This window comes from Hippichthys cyanospilos, chromosome 12, assembly GCF_059441005.1.
Source record: "Hippichthys cyanospilos isolate Australia breed blue-spotted pipefish chromosome 12, RoL_Hcya_1.0, whole genome shotgun sequence".
Lineage (NCBI taxonomy): Eukaryota > Metazoa > Chordata > Actinopteri > Syngnathiformes > Syngnathidae > Hippichthys > Hippichthys cyanospilos.
In genome coordinates, this window is record NC_142380.1 from 884960 (window position 1) to 903986 (window position 19027).

General features: G+C 45.8%; 2 protein-coding genes across 2 annotated transcripts; one reads left to right on the forward strand and one right to left on the reverse strand.

Moving 5' to 3' along the window:
• Nucleotides 1–5001: 5001 nt before the first annotated feature.
• LOC148414278 (uncharacterized) lies at nucleotides 5002–10629 on the reverse strand. Its single transcript, XM_088430113.1, has 11 exons — nucleotides 10440–10629; nucleotides 9315–9370; nucleotides 9042–9163; nucleotides 8893–8975; nucleotides 8036–8210; nucleotides 7497–7537; nucleotides 7315–7390; nucleotides 6863–7240; nucleotides 5890–6240; nucleotides 5564–5616; nucleotides 5002–5289 (listed from the first exon to the last, which is right to left on the reverse strand). The coding sequence occupies exons 1-10, from the start codon at nucleotides 10542–10544 to the stop codon at nucleotides 5570–5572; spliced, it is 1434 nt and encodes a 477-aa protein (XP_088286239.1). The 5' UTR covers nucleotides 10545–10629; the 3' UTR covers nucleotides 5002–5289; nucleotides 5564–5569.
• Nucleotides 10630–12101: 1472 nt separating this feature from the next.
• On the forward strand, nucleotides 12102–18878 carry LOC148414279 (arylsulfatase I-like). The gene is made up of 12 exons (XM_088429197.1): nucleotides 12102–12175; nucleotides 12376–12496; nucleotides 13690–13871; nucleotides 14213–14352; nucleotides 15295–15444; nucleotides 15507–15581; nucleotides 15652–15826; nucleotides 16266–16502; nucleotides 16613–16759; nucleotides 16922–17066; nucleotides 17282–17697; nucleotides 17772–18878. The coding sequence occupies exons 3-12, from the start codon at nucleotides 13695–13697 to the stop codon at nucleotides 18186–18188; spliced, it is 2079 nt and encodes a 692-aa protein (XP_088285323.1). The 5' UTR covers nucleotides 12102–12175; nucleotides 12376–12496; nucleotides 13690–13694; the 3' UTR covers nucleotides 18189–18878.
• The last annotated feature ends 149 nt before the right edge of the window (nucleotides 18879–19027 follow it).

Genomic DNA, 19027 nt, shown 5'->3' on the forward strand with positions numbered 1-19027 from the left:
TGTTGGTTTTCTTGACTTTGGCAGTCGCTTCCTTAAATGGGTGAGCCGGTGCGGCGGCGGCGGACGTTCACTCGCTTGCTAGTTGGATAGACCCGACTGGCTTATATTGGGAAATGTTTTTTTTGCCATGTGAAAATTTCAGTCGCTGTGCTTGTTGCTGCCATGATTGTTTTTTATTTTTTTCCCCCAAAGAATGACAAATGGATTCATTAGTAGGACGGCTCCACCCGAAAGTCCGCATGGGGCCTCGTGGGACGGTGTGTGTGTGTGTGTGTGTGTGTGATGAAGTGGTAAATTGTCTTTTAAAAGAGAGTCTTGCTGTTTTTTACGGGGGGACGTTTTGATACATTTGAAGAGCTTGACTTGAATGTGAAACGCTAGCGTTCCTTAAAAGACTTGCTGTTTGATTTAAAAGCTTAATAGAGCGTTTTTGCTTTCACGCAAACAGTGTGTGTCATTTGCTCAAACTCCATCTTTTGTTTGCCGTTCACGAGTGATTTCCCGAACGGGCGCGACAAAAGCGCACGGTGGCGTGAGTGGACGTGCGGGCCGCAGGACCCAAAATCCCAATCTTACCTTCAAACTTTGAAGATTCATCAGAGAGGTTGAAAAGTACTGTTTTTTTTTTTTTTTTTAATCAGCCAGAAAAGAAAAGATTGCAGCCAAAAGTGCTTTTGGGTTGGAATGTTGTAAATCTGCCAGAAGCAGCTTGATGATTTCCTTCTTTGCCGCTGAATAATTGAGAGCGCGTTGACTCGTCGCCGTCCCCGTGGGAAATATCAGGCTGATGACGTGACATCTCCGCCCTGCTAGTAAATGCAGTGTGTGTGTGTGTGTGTATATATATATATATATATATATATATATATATATATATATATATATATATATATATATATATATATACACCCCGTTTATTTCACCTTGATTTTTTTCTCTCTTTTGTCTTGTTATCGGGAAGCTTTTAGCCGCAGAGAAAAGGCCGGGTTAAGTCCGCCCGGCGTATTCATGAAGGTTTCTCGCTAATCCTTCCGAGCGGAAGAGCCAGAGACACAAAGAATCGATTGAGATGGGAGGGCGGCCAAAGCCAGCAAGCGTCTTTCTAATGGCGACTATTTGGGGTCCTCGCGCATGAAGAAATAGGACCCCGTTAGAGGTCCTTAAAGGAAACGTTCCTACAAAGGAAGCGATACTATATTAAAGGTCCCTATCCCAGAGCCCTGACCTCAAGGAAACATGCTAATGTTAACATCACATAGGTGTAAGATATACCCTATTGAAAACCATTCAATTCATTTCTCCAAACGTCGACGCGAGCAAAGGCGCGTCTTATTTTGTGGCATGCCGCCAAAGGGTCGTCGGTGGGCTCGCTCGTGGAAATTGTCAGTAAATCAGTAAGGCGACCATCCATGCAGAAAAAGTACGCCAAAAAAAAGGCAAAGCGCAGATTGTCTTGTGAAAGTAGCGCCGACTCACCATTTCCCATGCAAATAAAAAAAAGTGGCGCTTAGAGCGAGTAAACGCTTGCAAGGGACTCATTTGAAGGGAAGGGACACATTTCATCAGCGTGGCTCATAAAAAGAAAAACAAGGACAAAAGCTGGATAAATGTTCTTGACGCGGCTCAGCTTGCGTCCTTTTTTTTTTTTTGCGTCCTAAAGATGAGAAAATGAAGCTTTTCACTCCTCCAGATGGCGCTCTTGCTTTCAAAAGCCTTCATGTTTTCCCCCCAAATTCCAAAAATATCTTACACTTAGTTACACTCAGATCGTCAATACAATATATATATAGTTGTGTGTGTGTGTATTAATATTTATATAAATACCCACACACACAACGACGTTTCCTATATGAATGTATTTTTTGGGGGCACACCCCTTTTGTTTCGGCAAAAGGGTGGGTTGTCAGCCACTGCGTAAAGTGTATTTGCGCCACCCGGAGGACTGGAGAGGAACATGCCCCGACCGACCCCCCCCAGGGGATTATTTTGCCTTGGCGGAGGTCGCGAGGAAGCCATGCGGGAGCGATGTCGGAGCATTGTGCGCGCGAGGCTTCAAAGCGCAGCCACCTATTTTGCGTGGAGTCCTCCTTTTGAGCGTAATCCTCCCAAATCCCATTTTCCAGCGGGGCGCTCTCCATTTGTACACCCCCGTGCCCGAGCCCGATAACGTTTAGACGGAGCGCGGCAGGCTTCTGGAAGGAGGCTCCGCCGTCATTTGGCGCCGACTCGTTACGCGCCGGCTGCGGCTCGGCAGATAAAACATTGCGACAGTTTTGCGGCGGCAGAAAAGTCCGGTCTACCCCTGCGTCAAGGTTACGCTCTTGGATTTAGGACTTTTTCCCTCGCTCTTACAACTATCCACACATTTTTTTTCTTTAATGCATTCTCGCTACTGTCTTAACTTTTTTTGAGTATTATTTTGTGTAATAACTGTTATTCATTTGTATTGAACTCAAGTTTAAACTTGCTGTATTTCAATGATTTAAGCCCTGGGGAAAAATTGGGATGTTTTACTGTAGAAAAGGCTGAGGTGGGCGATATGTCGGGATGACGGCTGGAGGCGTGTCGCGCGGGCCGCCGCCGGAGCCGCAAAATGGCGCCACGCGGAAAGAGCAAAGGAGCCGTTTTACTTCCCGGTTAGAAAGATCGATACCATAAAACTCATAAGAAATTAAATTGCCACTGTGCCGAACCTAATTTATATGCACATATTGAACTGTGAAGACGCCGGTGGGGGAAAAAAACAAAAACTTGTGGTGTTTTGACAGACTTGGACTTTTTTTTTTGTTTTTTTTTTTCAATTTGTTTGTACGAGCTGTTTCAATGCTGTTAAAAAAAAACCACAATGACTTCTGTACAAACTTGATTTTCGGTCGCCGCGCTCTTTTGTCCAAATCTTTTTTGTCCTTGCGGAGGCCGACGAGCGCGCAACACACGCTGCGGTCCGCTCGCCATCGCCGACTTGCAATTTCCCGCCTGTTTCCCGTAACCTTGACGCCCGTGCATTGGCCTTGCGCCAAAACACGGCCGCTCGCTGTCAGTTGTTTTTTTTTCGTTGTTGTTTTTTTTCCCATTGCGCGGCCGCGATCGTTGCCAAATTGATTGGAGCGCGGCGAGCGGCGAGAGGTTGATTAGCCGCCGACAAAGGCGGGACGGGCTCATCCGTAAAATCAAGAAAATACAAACGGCGGGCGTATTGACCGCGGTCGGTCCCGGGCCTACTGTAAGTGAAATGTCTGCCGGCCGCTGATAAAAGTCAATAAAACACATCTGCGGCCCATAAATATTCCCGGCGTGCGCCGCCCGTCCCGGGCCAAGCATGCTAATCTGCTACGGTGGCTACTTCCGCGCCGGCTGAGCCTTTATCTCGGGAAAACATCAGCTTGTGACGGACAGAAAAAAAGAAAAATAAACACGGTGGGAGGAAATTTTTTCTCCGCAAAATGAGGATATGTCATTTGGGATGTGTTTTGGAACTGATTTAGTTCATCTTTTAACGGTCAAATTTGTGCCTCGTTTGGCTTAGTCTGTTTTTTGGCGCCGCCTCTGGCCGTTGTTGCGATTGCATTTTGCGGTGGGGAGCAGTTGCTGTCGGCGCGCACGCGTTGTTCCTTGTCTTTGTGAGATGTGGCCCACGAGTGTCTGTGAGTGGTTTTCTTTTTTGCTAATATGCCCCAAATCACTCGTTAGCTGGTCTAACTTGTGACTGTGGATAACACGCTGGCTAATGTTAGCATGTTATATAGTGTTGCCTTGTAAGGTGTTTAGATTGTTCGCATTTACATTTGTGCTTGCAATTTCCTTTTGGTAAATGCTAGCATATGCAAATGTTGGCCTTTGACTTGAGTGTTTGTTGGACTTTTCGAGCTTGTGATGTTGTTTTTGCTTCTTTACTTTCTGGCTCCTTGCTACCTGGTGGTGCATTGTTTCACTTGTCACTGACACTAAAAAAAAAAATGCTGGGTTTACTTCGGGGGTGGGGGGGGCTGAAGATAGCCCTTTTATTTGAAGGCGCCATTACATTTCACCACTTCACATGGCAAAAACAAAGCCTTTTCCCCGGGGTCCCCCCTCCCCCGGCTTTTCTAATCACATTCCGCATTTTCTTAGTAGAGAGGTGTCCTAATACTTCTGTCCGAAATGCACATCTCCATTTCGACTTGATAAAATTGTACTTTCCACAACCTGGAGGTGTCCCGATACTTTTGTCATCTCCGTATTTCATTGTGTGAAGCATCTCGGAAACGACGAGTTCAAACTTTAAAGACATTTCTGTGAAAAGGCGTGTGATTTTTTTTTTTCTCCTGTCTCGTTGCGGGCTTCTTCTTCCACGCGCCGCTACTGCCCCCTGCTGGACGTTGCTAGCTCCGCTGGGTGCTAAAGTACTCCCCCCGCATTTTGGTTGCGGGAGGACGAGGCGTGCCGAGCGCTTTTGTCCGCGGCACATTTGAAACGAAACGGAGCCAGAGTGTCTTTGTTGTTGTGTTTCAGTTTTTTCCCAAGAAAAGTCAATGACCTCTTGCGCCTCTTGTCTTCTTTGTCCCTCATTAAGCGTCAAAGCGGCGCCGCGACACTTGGATCCATCCATTCACGCGTACTTTGTCCGCGCGCAACATTTTGGAATGTCGGCCGCCACTCCGCCGTCGGTCGAAAAGCTTTTGGCTCGTTGAGTGCGCGCTGTCACGCTTGCTCTCAAACGACATTCTGGGAGATTGTTTTTTGGGTTTGTTTTTTGTGTGTGTTCCAAGTTTACAGAGTTTTCGGGTGTTTTGATGACATTCATTTGCTTTGGACCTTGATTCATTTGTATAAATAAATGAAAATAAAAAATGAAAATGTACCCACCTGTTGCAAACAATTCGTTACGGATGAATTTAAATTTAAACAAATAAGTAGGACGTAAACAAAAGCAACAAACTTAGAACATTTGAGTAAGTCTTTCAAGTACCACTAGATGGCGCCTCCGTGGATGGACACACACTTAAATATTCCAATAAACGATCCACTTTTCGTTGATGTCCTTTAATGCAACCACTGAGACAGGTCAAAAGAAAAAATATCACGAGAGATCGTTGAACCCAGCGTCATCGGTCAAGCTGGCGTCTAACGGAGCCATTTCTTCAGCGCGGCCAAAAGAAAACGTACGTGTCAAACCATCTACGTAAAAAAAAAAAAGTTAACGTGACACATTTAACGTACGGGATTTACAGATGGTCACGTATGAGTCAAGTATTTGAGCTACTACAGATTTTGTGTTGTTCAGGTCCAACACGGTGGTCTTCACACACACTGGAAAAAAAAATCATTACACAGTCAATCATTATTTTATAATCTAGTCAATAACTTGTATAATTTTAAAAGTATATTAAAATGATGTATTTACATATTATATACCTATATCAATACTTAGTCAATATTTTTATATTTAAAGTATAGTAAAGTTTGGGGGGTTTTGTGTTAAGAATTACAACAAATATGGTCATTCTCACTGGTTCACATCATGCACGGCCACTAGGGGGCCTACTTGAGCGCTCACTAAAGGGCTACTAAGGCTGCATCTTACCGTGAGTTACGCATCTTCCTCGTCCACCTTTTTGCTCTTTGCCTTCTTCTTCTCTGCAACAACAACGAAAAGTTCACAGCTACACGTTTTGTTTGGAAAAAAATGTGCTCTTGATCTTATTATTTCTTGAGCTAGTTTTCAAGTGAGTCACACACTTTTGAAATCAGAGGTCAGTAAAGAAGCAGAGATTGGGAACAACAAAAAAAAGACAATTTGCAAGTTTGCTATTTCAAGTCCTAATTATCATTTGGCGGGCCTGGACCGGGACACGGGAGCGGCCAGGCCAGGCCAGGCGCCAAGTAGCCAAGATGGCGGTAAAGGCTTACTCTTTTTCTTGGCAGACGGGTCGCCGCTAACACGGGCGTCTTCCTCCGTCGCCATGGCCGACGAGTCGTTGGCACGGCCGCCATCTTCCCTTTCCCCCAGCGGCTCCTCGTCGGCCGCCCTCCTCTTCTTCTTCTCGTCTTTCTTGCCGGCGCTGACGAGAGCTCGCGCGCGGTTCTGCATCCTCATCTTCTTCTTGGGTGCGCTTTCATCCGTATGCCGTTCGGGGGCTTTTGGAGGCGGGCTTTGCTCTTCCTCGCTCGCGTCCGGCTGCCCCTGCGCGCCCGTCATGCGATTCAACTTCTTCCGGCGGCGGCGCCTTTGAGCGGAGGAAAGCTGAGGGGTGGCGCCACCTTTAGGACAGGGGTGGAAATAACCGTTACAGGCACAGCGCGTAAGATTCCGAGCGCTTTTCATTCCGGACAGCAGGAGGTGCTGCAGGTCCTGCATTAACCGTTGTCTGTAGCGATAACAAACATGGCCGCCTCCCCCATGTCGTATCATTTAATAATAATTCGAACTATGACTATATTTAAAACGTATCGTTGGTCACGAAGAACACGTTCATTTGCAAGTTTTTGAAATTTACAATCATTTTGTCTAAATCTTACACAGTGTCTCTTTAAGACGTGCGCCTAATGATGTTTTTGTCAAATTGTCCCAAGTCTAAGAGGAGGGGCCAGGTCCATTTGTACTGGAAGAAATGCGGCATATGATTTCCGGATATGAACACGAGGAAATATGAAGGCTTTACGAGAGATTTCTTGTGTCGTGTCTTCTACGCGCTAATGTAGAAATGAGCGGAATCAGACCCCAAAATGAAACCTGCGTCTTCTACACAGGCGCGTTGTATTTGGAGAATGGGAGTATTTGAGAGCTGTATATTATGCTAATATTACTGTATATATATATACACAGTCCGGTCCTACTCGGCACGAACAAGCCAAGCGGCTCCCTAAAACAATAAGCAGCTACCTTCCGTCTCCATCTTCTTCTGTGGGTCAGCGTCGCCCCCTGTTGCTTGTTCATCACACTGGACCTGGTGGTTCCCCTGCTCCTCCTCCTCCTCCTCCTCCTTCTTCTTCCTCTTCTTTTTCTTTTTCTTCTCCGGCGGCGCAGCCGCAGCCTCCTCCGCCTCCGGCCGCTCCTTTTGCTCTTCCTCATTCTTCCTCTTCTTGCCCTTCTTGATTTTTTCCGGCGTAACGTCCCGCCCGCCCTTCGGATCCTCCTCGGGAGCCGTCTTCTTCTTCTTCTTCTTCTTTTTGGGAGTCGCCGCTTCTTCGACGCCGTGATCGCCAACGTGGAGGGCGGCGGCGACATCCGGGCCCTCCGGCTCCTCCGTCCCCGTCTTTTCTAAAAGAAAAAAAAAAGTGGTTTGAAAAGGCCAGAAACATCTAATCGCGTGCTCAGACAAAATTGTTTTCAACCATGATCCAGAGACTCCAGCGCCCCCGTCTGGTCGTCCCCCTGCTCCGCCCGGGCTGCGACATCGCTGACCTCCATCTTTTCGACACATGCGCTCAGGTTAACACCACGCCATCAATATTACGTTTACATCCCAAGAAGTAACATCTTATATTTGGGGAATCCTTTTTTTTTTTTTTTTTACCTTTGCAACTTCCTCTTCATCCTCAGTGGGGACGCCGGCATCTAAACAGAACGCTCGCGTCAACAAATGAAGGAAGAAAGTCAACAAATGTTCAATCCGAAGGGAAGGAAGTAGGACAATAATCCTACAGAGGGTAAAGTTGCAATTTGCGGATATTTTTTATGGCAACGCGCATTTTTTTCATGAAAACAGCCGGAAGCCTGTCAACATTATTTTAAAGGAGTACAGTAAGGTATGAATGTTTGTATATTTATTTTTATAAAATGCTGTCAACTTACAAGAACTAAATTTTACTTTCTGGAGAAATTAACAGGATAAAAATCATAAATTGTCACAGAAGGGAGTGAGCGAAAAATGAGGTTTATAATTTCTTTGGGGGGGGGGGCAAAATAGTGAGAATAGAGTCAGAGGGTCAATTGGAAAAGTCCCTTTTAAAATAAGACATCTTCACAGCCGCTTGGCAGTCTTGGCGCCCAAGTGCCAAGGAGGCTGTTGTCCGTGTGTTCGCGTGTGCGTGCGTGCGTCTTCTTTGTTCATACCCGCGGCAGACGCGACGTCGTCGGCACAAAACTTTTCTTGGTGAGCCTTCGCGCCATTTCTACTTTCTGGCGATCGGGTGCAGCTTGAGCGATCATTGGTCGCTTGTTTCTGGAAGGGCGGGGCCTCCGTTTGACGGACACTGGACTCCGGCGCGGCATCCGGGACATCTTGCGGCTGCCGGAAGAAGACGGCGGCGGGCCGGTAAACGCCGACTTCTTTCAAAACGCCGCTCGGCGACACGGGATGGGCCTGGCTCGCCGCGGCGTGACCGTCGGTGGCGGCCGTCCGCCCGCGGGCGCAAAGGTCATCGGCGGTGGAAACGGGCGAGACGGACGCGTGCGAAAGTGTAACGTTGTGTGCGATTGGCGCATTATCACAGCCGGTGGAGCGCAGCTATGCGTGTGCAACCAGACGGAAGGTGAAAGTTGGGGGCCGGCCCGCTTCCGCCCGACGGAGCAAAAGTTATTTGCGCATTTGCTGACGGGCACTTTTCGGGAACCTGTCGTCCGATATCGGCCGAGCGGCAGATGCTTAATTGAGGAGAAATTGTGCAACGCGAGCTAGCTTGTTGACGCCGGCTTCTCGTCTAAGGAAAAGTCGCCGGCGCGGAAGGCCTACAGCCGTTGACAACTGTTGAAAAGCGCGGGGACGCGTTGTCCCGACGGGAGTCGAAGAAACTGCAGATGTCTCAATATAATATAAATAAGGCTTAGCCATACAAAAGCCAATGTTCCGGGGTCGGGATGGGAAGGCGAAATCGCCGTAACCCATGCAAACTTAGCATGAAAAGCTATGCTAATTAGCTAGTGTGTGCAAAACCCTAGCTGAAAAGAAAGGTCAGTTAGGGACTATTTACCTCCTGTTGCCCTTCCTGTTGAGGTGAGCGGCAGCCATTGTGGCGGGATCCATTGCTCCGGTCCACATCTTCTGACTTACAAGCTAAATGAAAAGTCAACATTTAAAAGTCAAACGCAAACCAGAACATAAAAAGTAATAATAACTTACCGAGCAGAGCTCGGGCAGCCGTGTCGTTATCTTCCGGGGCCTCGTCGGCGGCACCCCCTTCAGGATTGACTTTGTAGTGCGCATTTGAGCCCTCGGCCGGCCGCTCGCCGCGCGAGCACAGCCTATACATACAAACACACACACACAATTTATTGTCCAAACGCATGTTGGCAGGCACTGCAGCGCTTTTTAGCAGCGTATAAAGCGCAAGCATCATTTGCGGTGCGCTTTACGGCAGCAGACATTTTGCGAGCAAGATGAAATGGCGTTTACTTCAACCATCCGTCGTAGATGTCTTGCAGGTTCAAGCTCACGTTGGGCATTTCCGCCTGCAACACCACATTCTCATGAATATCACAACATTGAAGAAAGTTGCAAAAAAACACATTTTTACACATTGTGACGTCGCCCCAAAATGACATCGCAGTGGCGCAGGCTCGTATGATTAATAAAACAATTAATCACTGGTTGTCTGTTTCCCGGTTTGGTTTTGTGAAAATGTAAACTTGTTTGGTCTTTTGTTCGAATGCTGCCTGAAATTGAAAGTTATTTCACGTTTTGTTTGTTTTGAAATGTAATTTTTTTTAGAATTGTGTTCATTTTTTCTCTGAAACGAAAAGTTCTTCGTCTTTTGTTCATTTGTTATGTGAAGTGTAAACTTGTTTCATCTCTTGTTAAACTGTTTTGAAATGTAAATGCGTTTTGACTTTTGTTCAAATGTTAATTTGGTTTATAAAATATCAAAAGTGCTTCCCAGTTTGTTCATTTGTTTTGCACTTGTCATACGGCTTCATTCTTTTTCTTCAAAAGAGATTACGGAACAATCCTGTTTTGAGTTTTTTTGTTTTTTTTTTTAAGGTAGGGTTTGCACACTCATTTGTCTTTAAAAGCCATAACGTCTTTTATTTTTAACAAACTGGCAGAAGTTAAACATATTATTCTTATTTTTCCGGGCTATGTTAGGTGGCATTGCATTCCGGTTAAGTTGTTTTTTTTTTTTTGTTTTTTTTTTTTTTTTTACCAATAATACCAGTCAAATGTTTGGAACCACCCTCATATTTGGAGGAGGGTTTGTTGTTTTTAAATTTCCTGAATCACAGATTGAAACTTAAGTCATGAATATCACGAAGACATCTTGATGAAATTATATGATAAAAAAAAGGATTATAAGGATTCTTCAAAATAGGGAACAGCTTCGTAAATCTTCTTTTTCGAATTTTTGCTTTCCAAATCCCTGAATACAGCTTCTTTTCCATTGTAAATGTAGATGTATTTGTGCTTGATGCTGTCCTTTTTCGCAGTCTGCCATTAAAGCAAACGAGAAGAGCGGATTTGGCACGCAAAGCGGATATGAAAAAATGCCAGGTATTTCTGTGTCATTTTTGTGCGCGTTGTTACCTGGCCAACGTGTTCCTCCAACATTTGAGCGGCGACCAGCAAGCCTTTCTTCTTTAAATGTTCTGCGATGAGGAAAAGCAGCGACGAGTCTTCCCCGCACGACATGACCAAGACGACATGAGGATGAAATGCTGAAGAGGAGGCCCAGCCGGGTCACTTTACATTTCAGCATGCTTCAGTTCACTTCGCGTCGACGTGCATCATGGGAGATGAAGTTTTTCTAATGACCCGGAACCCGGAAGTAACGAAAACGTTTGGAATTTTTATTGTTGGGAGAACATTCATGACACGATCGTGCAAAAAATAACGTTAGTTATTGTGGGTTTTAGGTCTTATAACTTGCATGCAGATGCATTCCCGGTTAATGTTTTTGTTTTTTAACTTGCGAAAACACTAGTAGAACATATCAAAAATCAATACAGAGGCAATGAATCTAAAAGAATATAAAAATATAGAGACAAAAACAAATACTAAAGAAAAATAACTAAATAACAATAACAGCTAGTAACATAATTCTGCCATAATCCTTCCGGTAAATTTTTGAAGGCTCTTTTAGTTTCATGAATTGTCATATGTTGCGTATCTTCAAATGTTTCCCCAACGATGTTTTTAATTAGGGTTTATTTCGTTTTACACGACGTATTTAGTTGTGTATGTGTGATCAAACAAAAACAAATGCATATTATAAATAAAGCTTTTGTCAATAAACAATTGCCAAATGCAACAATGGCGGACTGTCGTTGGTGTCCTATGTTTTGATATGTCATGTGCAGTTAAATCATCCCAATGAATCCTGGCCTCTTTTCAGATTTTTGGTTTTTGTTTTGACTTAACATTTGAGAATTCCTCTCCGTGAAGAGACCTTGGCACGTGGCAATGTTCCACCTTCAATAAATCTTTCACATTCTCGCTCTCTCACACATGTTTTGTAATAGTAAAAGTGGGACATGCATGCTGCAAGTTGTGACACTTCTCCTGTAAGCTCCAGCATGCTTTAAAAAGCGTATGAACCACAGAGCAAAATATGAAGTAATGCTTTATTTGCATCCACTAAACTAGTTATAAAATACATGTGTAATATATGAATGCAAACTGGTTGAATCGATTGCTTTATTGAAGAGTCTTGAATACTTTGAGAACCAATGGTTATGACCATTACATGCACTCCACTGCATTATTGGAGTCAATTTTGTGTAATTGACAGCATATTGGTCAAGCATGTTGTTTTTAAATGTGCTCTGGAAAACATTTGCTTTGGATTGGCCTGAATGTGCTTCATTATTTCATGCATTATTCATCTTGCCAGATGGCCTGTTTCCTGTCCACTTTCACGTGTTAAGCATTTCTTCACCTTGGTACCGAGAAGAATACAAATTTCAAACATTAAATATGATAACGTCAGCGTCCGGTTAACATGACGAGGCATGAGAATTTGTGTGCGTGTGTTCGGGGCGTGAAAGGATCTTTTTGAGCATAATTTCCAGCTCAAGTTTCCCCTGTGAAAAAAACGCATAGTCAGATGCGGCGGATGTAGTCGCGTAGCGCTTTTCAAAATAAAATATTTCGTTGTGATTTGTCTATCACTGTAAACGATCATAATAAACGTAATCAAGAGTAGTTTCCCCCGTCAATTTTGTGACTCACTTATCCTCAGTAGGCTTAAAGTGTGGCCGCTAATTTGTGCTAGCAGCTAGCTAGCTGCTGAACTCCGTTAGCTGTGAACGTCAGCCCAAAAGGTGTCCTTATTTGATGAAATTATAATGATTATGAAGGCCCTTATAAGCAGTAATATACTTTGAATTTATGTTCTTATGTTGCTGTTTAGCCGTTAGTGTGCCGTCTAGTGTACCCTTATTTCGGCGGATAAAGCTGGAAGTTCGAGATACAAGTATGCGTAACTTGACAAGTGCGGCTTTTTTTCCCCCTTCCATTCCAGGGGGAGTGTGAAGAAAGTTTCTTGGAGGAAGGAAAAGTTCGCTTGGAAAGTGGAGGACATGCGGCGGGGTCCTCGCCAATCTTTGAACAGCAAGAAGGAGAATGAAGTGACTCACATCGAGGTATTCTTGATTCATTGATTGACTGATCCCTTGATTGATGATTGACAGTTACATCGAAATGATCTTATCTTTTTTTAATTCATTAATCAGCGCAATAGGGTGAGAAATGCACGACACCATTTGAGCTAATAGTCTGCATGTTTTGCGGTTGCGAGCTGTACAATTGGCAAACATGCGCGTTTGCTGGACGAAAGACTGGCGAACGTTTCCTCTTGTGTTTTAACGTGCTCGGTGATTGCCTGCCACAAGTCTATTATTGTCTTATTTGAGCCTATTTGACGTCGACTGACAAGCGGTCCATTGGTTTAACAAACGTTCCCTGTGATTGGCTGCTAACCACCGGTTAGTTACTGCTTAGTAACCAGTGTAACATTCGTTCAACCATTATATGATTTTTTTTGTTTTGTTTTATTTTTTTCAAAGAAAAATCTTTCAATCTTGTCAAAAGACAAATGCATGTATACAAAAGCTTGAATCACGCAAAATCACATTTTTGGAGCTCTTGGCCATGCTCAAAGTCAAGTTAATTTGTATAGCCCAGAATCACCATAGTCTCAAAAGGCTTCACAGGTGGAAAAAGAAATCATACAGAGCATCAAAAATACACAACTTGATCCCCTAACAAAGCTCCCAGAAAAGGGAGGAAAACTAAAACCCATCTGGGAAAAATAAGAAACCTTCGGAAGGAAACGCAGGTGGGAGGAGCCCCCTTCCAGGACAGCATGATGTCAGGAAATGGGCGTGGCAAGCACATTGTGAAACGGAACGGGTGGGTCTGGTGTCTTACTTCTGGGTTAGAAACATAACCCTCAAAATAACTCACATTTCATTAACTTGTGGGAGGGAAGTAGTGATGGGAAAACGAAGCCTCGTGACTCACTTGTGATATGTTTTTGCCCCTCTAGATGGTGCTCTTGTTTTAAAGATAAAGGCTAGTTCAATGGAAATGTATTACATCTCCACTGCATTTTTTTTTCCAAGTACCAAAAGCGCTTCATGAGGCTTCATTTTTCCATCATGTAAAATGACTTATAAAATATATAAATACATGAAACTACGATTTTTTAAAAATATATTAAAGTACTATTTTTTCAGGGTTTTCTTAGGGATGGTGCCAGTGTAAAAATAAGCTAAGTATCACGTGATGACATTGATGCAAATGATTTCACGGGAGTGTTTTGTGAACCCTGCAGTAAAGATGCGGGCGGCCGCATTGCTTCTCCTGATGCTTTGTGTCGTCTGCCCGCGCCGCGGTTGCTGCGATCATCCAGAAGAGCGCCGCCATGAGGGGACGCTCGGTAACGACAACGTCCAAAGCAACGCAACGGGCGGCAGGAAGCAACCGCACATCATCTTCATCCTCATTGACGATCAGGTAGGTGCGCAGCGGGATGTTGCAAAGGCCGCTGGCACCATCTAGTGGCGGCGGCGTGAATCGAAATCTGCATCTGCCAATAACTGCGGATGGGACAAGTACGGCGGCTCTGAAGTGCAAATCACACAAACAAAAAAAGAAGCAAAAAAAAAAAGGTAATTGCAGATAACATAGCAAAAAAGAAAAAGAAGCAAACAAGAAAAAGAAGCCACCATTGTTATCCGTTTGGCAAGTAGTTTTGCTTCGAAGCAGAGAATTTGCCGACTTTTTCAGCCCCTTTTTCTCGTATTTGGCCCGGCGCTTCGGGCGGCGTAACGAGGGCGCGCTTCGCCTCCCGGCAGGGCTTCAACGACATCGGCTACCACAACCCCAGCATCAAGACTCCCACTTTGGACAAGTTGGCGGCGGAGGGCGTCAAACTGGAGAACTACTACGTGCAGCCCATTTGCACGCCGTCGCGCAGCCAGCTCCTCACCGGCAGGTACTCGCCTTTTAATACAATGCGTACCACTGTTTTCAGCTTAGATGCTGTAACTATGTAGCCTCATTTGATTGGTCGGGGGGGGGGGGATTTTCCTCCATGCGGCCCGCCAGCTTAAACCAGTTTGACACCCCTGCTCTGGATGGTCAAATGGTCTACCTTCAGGGGGAAAATCTGGTTTTCCTATCATATCAGGTTGTGGGCCAGATTTCGAAAGGAAATTTCACAGGAAAAATTGCTTGTCCTTGTTTGTCCTGAGAAAGATTCTCCTCCACCCCCCCCCCCCCTTCTGAAAAAGTGCTATCTTTAGGCCCAAAACAAAGTCTTTTTTTTTCGTATCACTGACAAGTCAAATAATACACAATCAGGTAACAATGAGCCAGAAAGTAAAGAAGCGAAAACCAAATGCTTCACAAGCTCGAGAAGAGGAACAAAACAGAATGTTGAACGCAAACAAACTGAAAGTAAAAGGCGGGCTTTGTATCAAAACGGACTGTTTTGTCAGTGGTTGAACTATGAAGAGGATGACGTCAGACGCAACGTGTAAGTTCATTCTATTTTCATGAATTTTAGGGTGACGTATGTTAATATCCGTTGTTGGTTTTTGCTCACGTCTCGCGAGCGCAGATTGACTTTGTCCTTGACTCCAAACAATGTTGGGACCAGTCGTTTTTAACTTATGCGAGTCCTGGAGACACAACAGAGGTAAAATGAGCATTGAATTCCATTCTTATGAGAAGATTTTGTTTTTGCTATGGCTTCCTAAATCTAGAAAAACGGCCGTGGTCTTAATCCAAATATCATTCATATTGTTCTCGTTATGAGAAAAACTTTTGGAGCAAAGGAAATGCTCACGTAATATCTTTTATATTTTCCTTTATTGACGAAAGACAAGAATATCTATATCTATATGTAAGTTGTTGAAAATGGTGACTTTTTGAGGTACCAGATCCACACGGGTCTGCAGCACTCCATCATCAGGCCCAGGCAGCCCAGCTGCCTCCCCCAGCACATGGACACGCTCCCCCAGCGGTTGCGGGAGGCCGGCTACGCCACGCACATGGTGGGCAAGTGGCACCTGGGATTCTACACGTGAGTGAGCCCGCCCTCCGCCGCCGCGTTTGCCGCGACCCGCCTTACGCTCCGGCGTCCAGGAAGGCGTGCCTGCCCACCAGGAAAGGCTTCGATTCCTTTTTCGGATCCCTGACGGGGAGCGTGGACTACTACAGGTAACGAGCGCCCGCTCCACGGGATGATTTATGTATTCGTTTTTTATTCATTGCTGGCCTGCGCGCCCAGTTACGGGTCGTGCGACGGGCCCGGCCTGTGCGGCTACGACCTCCACGACAACGAGAGCGTGGCCTGGGGGCACCAGGGCAAATACTCCACCGCGCTCTTCACGCAGCGGGCCCGCAAGATCCTTCAGAGTCACGACCACGCCCGCAAACCAATCTTCCTGCTCCTCTCCCTGCAGGTGGCGCAATTACCGCAAATTAGGACTATTTGATGAACTCGTTCAATGCCGGGGACCTATTTTCTCCTCGATTTCAAAGGAGACGCCTACAAATGAATCTAATTTCTTAAAATTATTTTACTGAAAGACTCTATTTTCAACATTTAATCATGAAATTAAAAAATACAAATCTGTATTAAATAGTGAAAAAAATTGTTTATCGCAAAATTAACCCCCCCAGAAAATATAAGTAAAATATTTTGGAAAAATATGTTTACTCCCAAAAATATAATACAAATAATAATAAACATGTTTTATTCTATAATGAAAAAAATCAATCTTAAAATAAACAATGTTCCCCAACGTAAATTTGTCGGGGAAAAAAGAAGCCTTTACCTGGCCCGGCCTTTTTTTTTCTTCTTCTTTGGTCCCATCAGTGACGTGAAGTTTCTGTCGGCAGGCGGTGCACACGCCGCTCCAGCCGCCCAAGTCGTACATCTACCCGTACCGAGGCATGGCCGACGTGGCGCGGAGGAAATTCGCCGCCATGGTGTCGACGGTGGACGAGGCGGTGCGCAACGTCACCTACGCCCTGCGCAAGTCGGGCCTGTACCGCGACAGCGTCATCGTCTACTCCACCGACAACGGGGCGCAGCCCTTCACCGGCGGAAGCAACTGGCCGCTACGGGGGCGAAAGGTCCACCTTCATGTCTCTCCAAATCAAACCGTCAAAAATTGACGTACACAAAAAATACGCTTCTTAATATACTCGAAACGGACCGAGTATTTTGACGCGTTTATTTTTAGGGTACGTACTGGGAGGGCGGCGTCCGCGGCGTGGCCTTCGTGCACAGCCCGTTGCTACGGCGACGAAGGCGAGTGTCCAACGCTCTCATCCACATCACCGACTGGTTCCCCACCCTGCTGGCGCTTGCCGGAGGAAACGTCAGCCAGGTCGGTGGCGGCAACTTTCGCTCAAAAGTGTGTTCCGGACTCCCCGCGCTTCCTCTGCGGGGGGAGAGAAACGAGCCGTTAATTTGCTGTCGTTGATGAGTTCATATTTGTTGTGCACTTTGCCCACCCCCTGATCGCATTGAGACATGCGTTTGGTTGCAGAGCCAAGGACTGGACGGCTTCGACGTGTGGGCCGCCATCAGCGAAGGTAAAGCGTCTCCTCGCCAAGAGATCTTGCACAACATCGATCCCCTGCACAAGGCCCCCGCGCCCACCCACACCTGGGACGCGCTGCATGGTGATGCAGGTAAAAAAAAAAAAAAAAAATTGGAGTACATTTAGTTGGTCAGCTACCCCCCATAATTAGCAAGGTTAGTGCTAATGGCATAAATTTACATCCAATTGTTTGTACGTTATTTTTTCCTCGTGCGGCCTTTTAGAGCACACCGATCGTCATGGTTGCACTTTGTACATTGGAGTGCATACCAAGGTGTCAATACGGGATTTGTTCTGATTGGACAGGAGACTCTCTCTTAAAAGGCTTCAAGAAGGCCAACAAGAAAAAAAAGAAGAATGTCGTGAAGCATCGACCCAAGCAAAAATCTGCGTTCAAGTCGCCAAAGTCCAAAGCCACGCGCAAGTCGTACTCTGAGCTCAAAGGTCGCCCGCACCGCTCCGTCGCTCCGGCGTACCGCGGGACGAAGGGCAAAGCGTCCAAGTCCAAATCCAGGAGGATGGCACCTCCCGAGCACAACCTGTCGTGGACCGGGCGCAAGGTCCGGATCCGCTCCCCTCGGGCCCCGCCTACTTCTTCCGAGGGCGCCAACGAGCTCCTGGAGTCGCCCGCGTGGGACACGTCGGTCCAGGCGGCCATCAGGGTCGGGGACTGGAAACTGCTCACCGGAGACCCCGGCCACGGAGAGTGGGTCCCGCCGCAGGTACGGGTTACTCGCCACTTTTCGGCACCGTTTTGTTTCCGGGGAGGGGAGAAAGATTTGGTTTTGCGCGTCAGGTCCTGCCGACGCTGGCGGGCCGCTGGTGGAACCTGGAGCGAGCGTTCCCATCGCTCCGGAGCCCAAACGGCGGCGAGGAGCCCAAAAGCATTTGGCTGTTCAACATCAGCGCCGACCCGTACGAGCGCCGCGACGTCTCCAGCCAACGCCCCGAGGTGGTGCGCCGCCTGCTGGCCCGCCTAGCCTACTACAACCGCACCGCCGTGCCCGTCCGCTTCCCGCCCGACGACCCGCGCGCCCACCCGGACCGGCACGGCGGCGCCTGGGTGCCTTGGATGGACCGCGACCAGGACCAAAGCAAGCCCGACCGGCAAGAGGTCCCGCACGGCGGCAAGAAAAAGAACAAATGCCGACTATGCAAGCTCAAAGCCTTCTTCCTCAAACTCAACACCGGCATCATGTCCAGTCGCATATGATCCGAATTCACTAGCTGGACTTTTTTTTTTTAACGTGAATATACGCCCCTGGCATTGAAAGAGTTTAGCATCTGGGATTGAAAGTAAGAGAAAATACATCCCTGGCATTGAAGCGGTTAAAATAACCGCTATTATAATGTCTGAAAAACTATTGAATGCACTTGCCGTAGTTGCAAGAATGATTTTCATATCTGCAAGATGAGAATTTAAACCATATTCCATACTTTTTTTTTATAACCCCTCCATCTCCAATTTTAAAAATGGAAAATTCTACATGCCCTGAAAAAACAAAACATTCCCTCTGAACATATGCATTTTTAATGAGTACTTTAAGAGTAGGTTTTTTTTTGTCATGAGTTGATTCTCAATTAATTTTAACTGTACGGTTAGTTGATTTTAAGCAGTGAAGACTTCAATGAGTCTTTATACTTTTTTGTCCGACTCACGTTTCCATGTTAGGAAAAAAGGAAGTCCGTTAATACTTTTTATAGTTGTCAAAAATGTTTTTCCCTCGCTCTATTCTTTTTATTGTTCCACGATGCTGTTGGTGAGCGACATATTTTAATAAGCATCTTCACCCAGAAATATTTATTGTAGTACTTTACATATATTTATAAAACTGGCATCAAGCTGCTTGTTTAAAAATGTATAATAAACAAGTCACAATTTTTGTTTTTTCATATCCACAAACGTTTTTGGTTTTTCTCGGGTGAATTTCATGCTTCATGCTGCTTTTAATACTGTATGTTGACATGATAAGGACTTACTTGCCTTGGGACAGTCCTTCCTTCTCAGATAGTGGGGAGCAGATGACCCCAGGAAAAAGGCTTTGTTTTTGC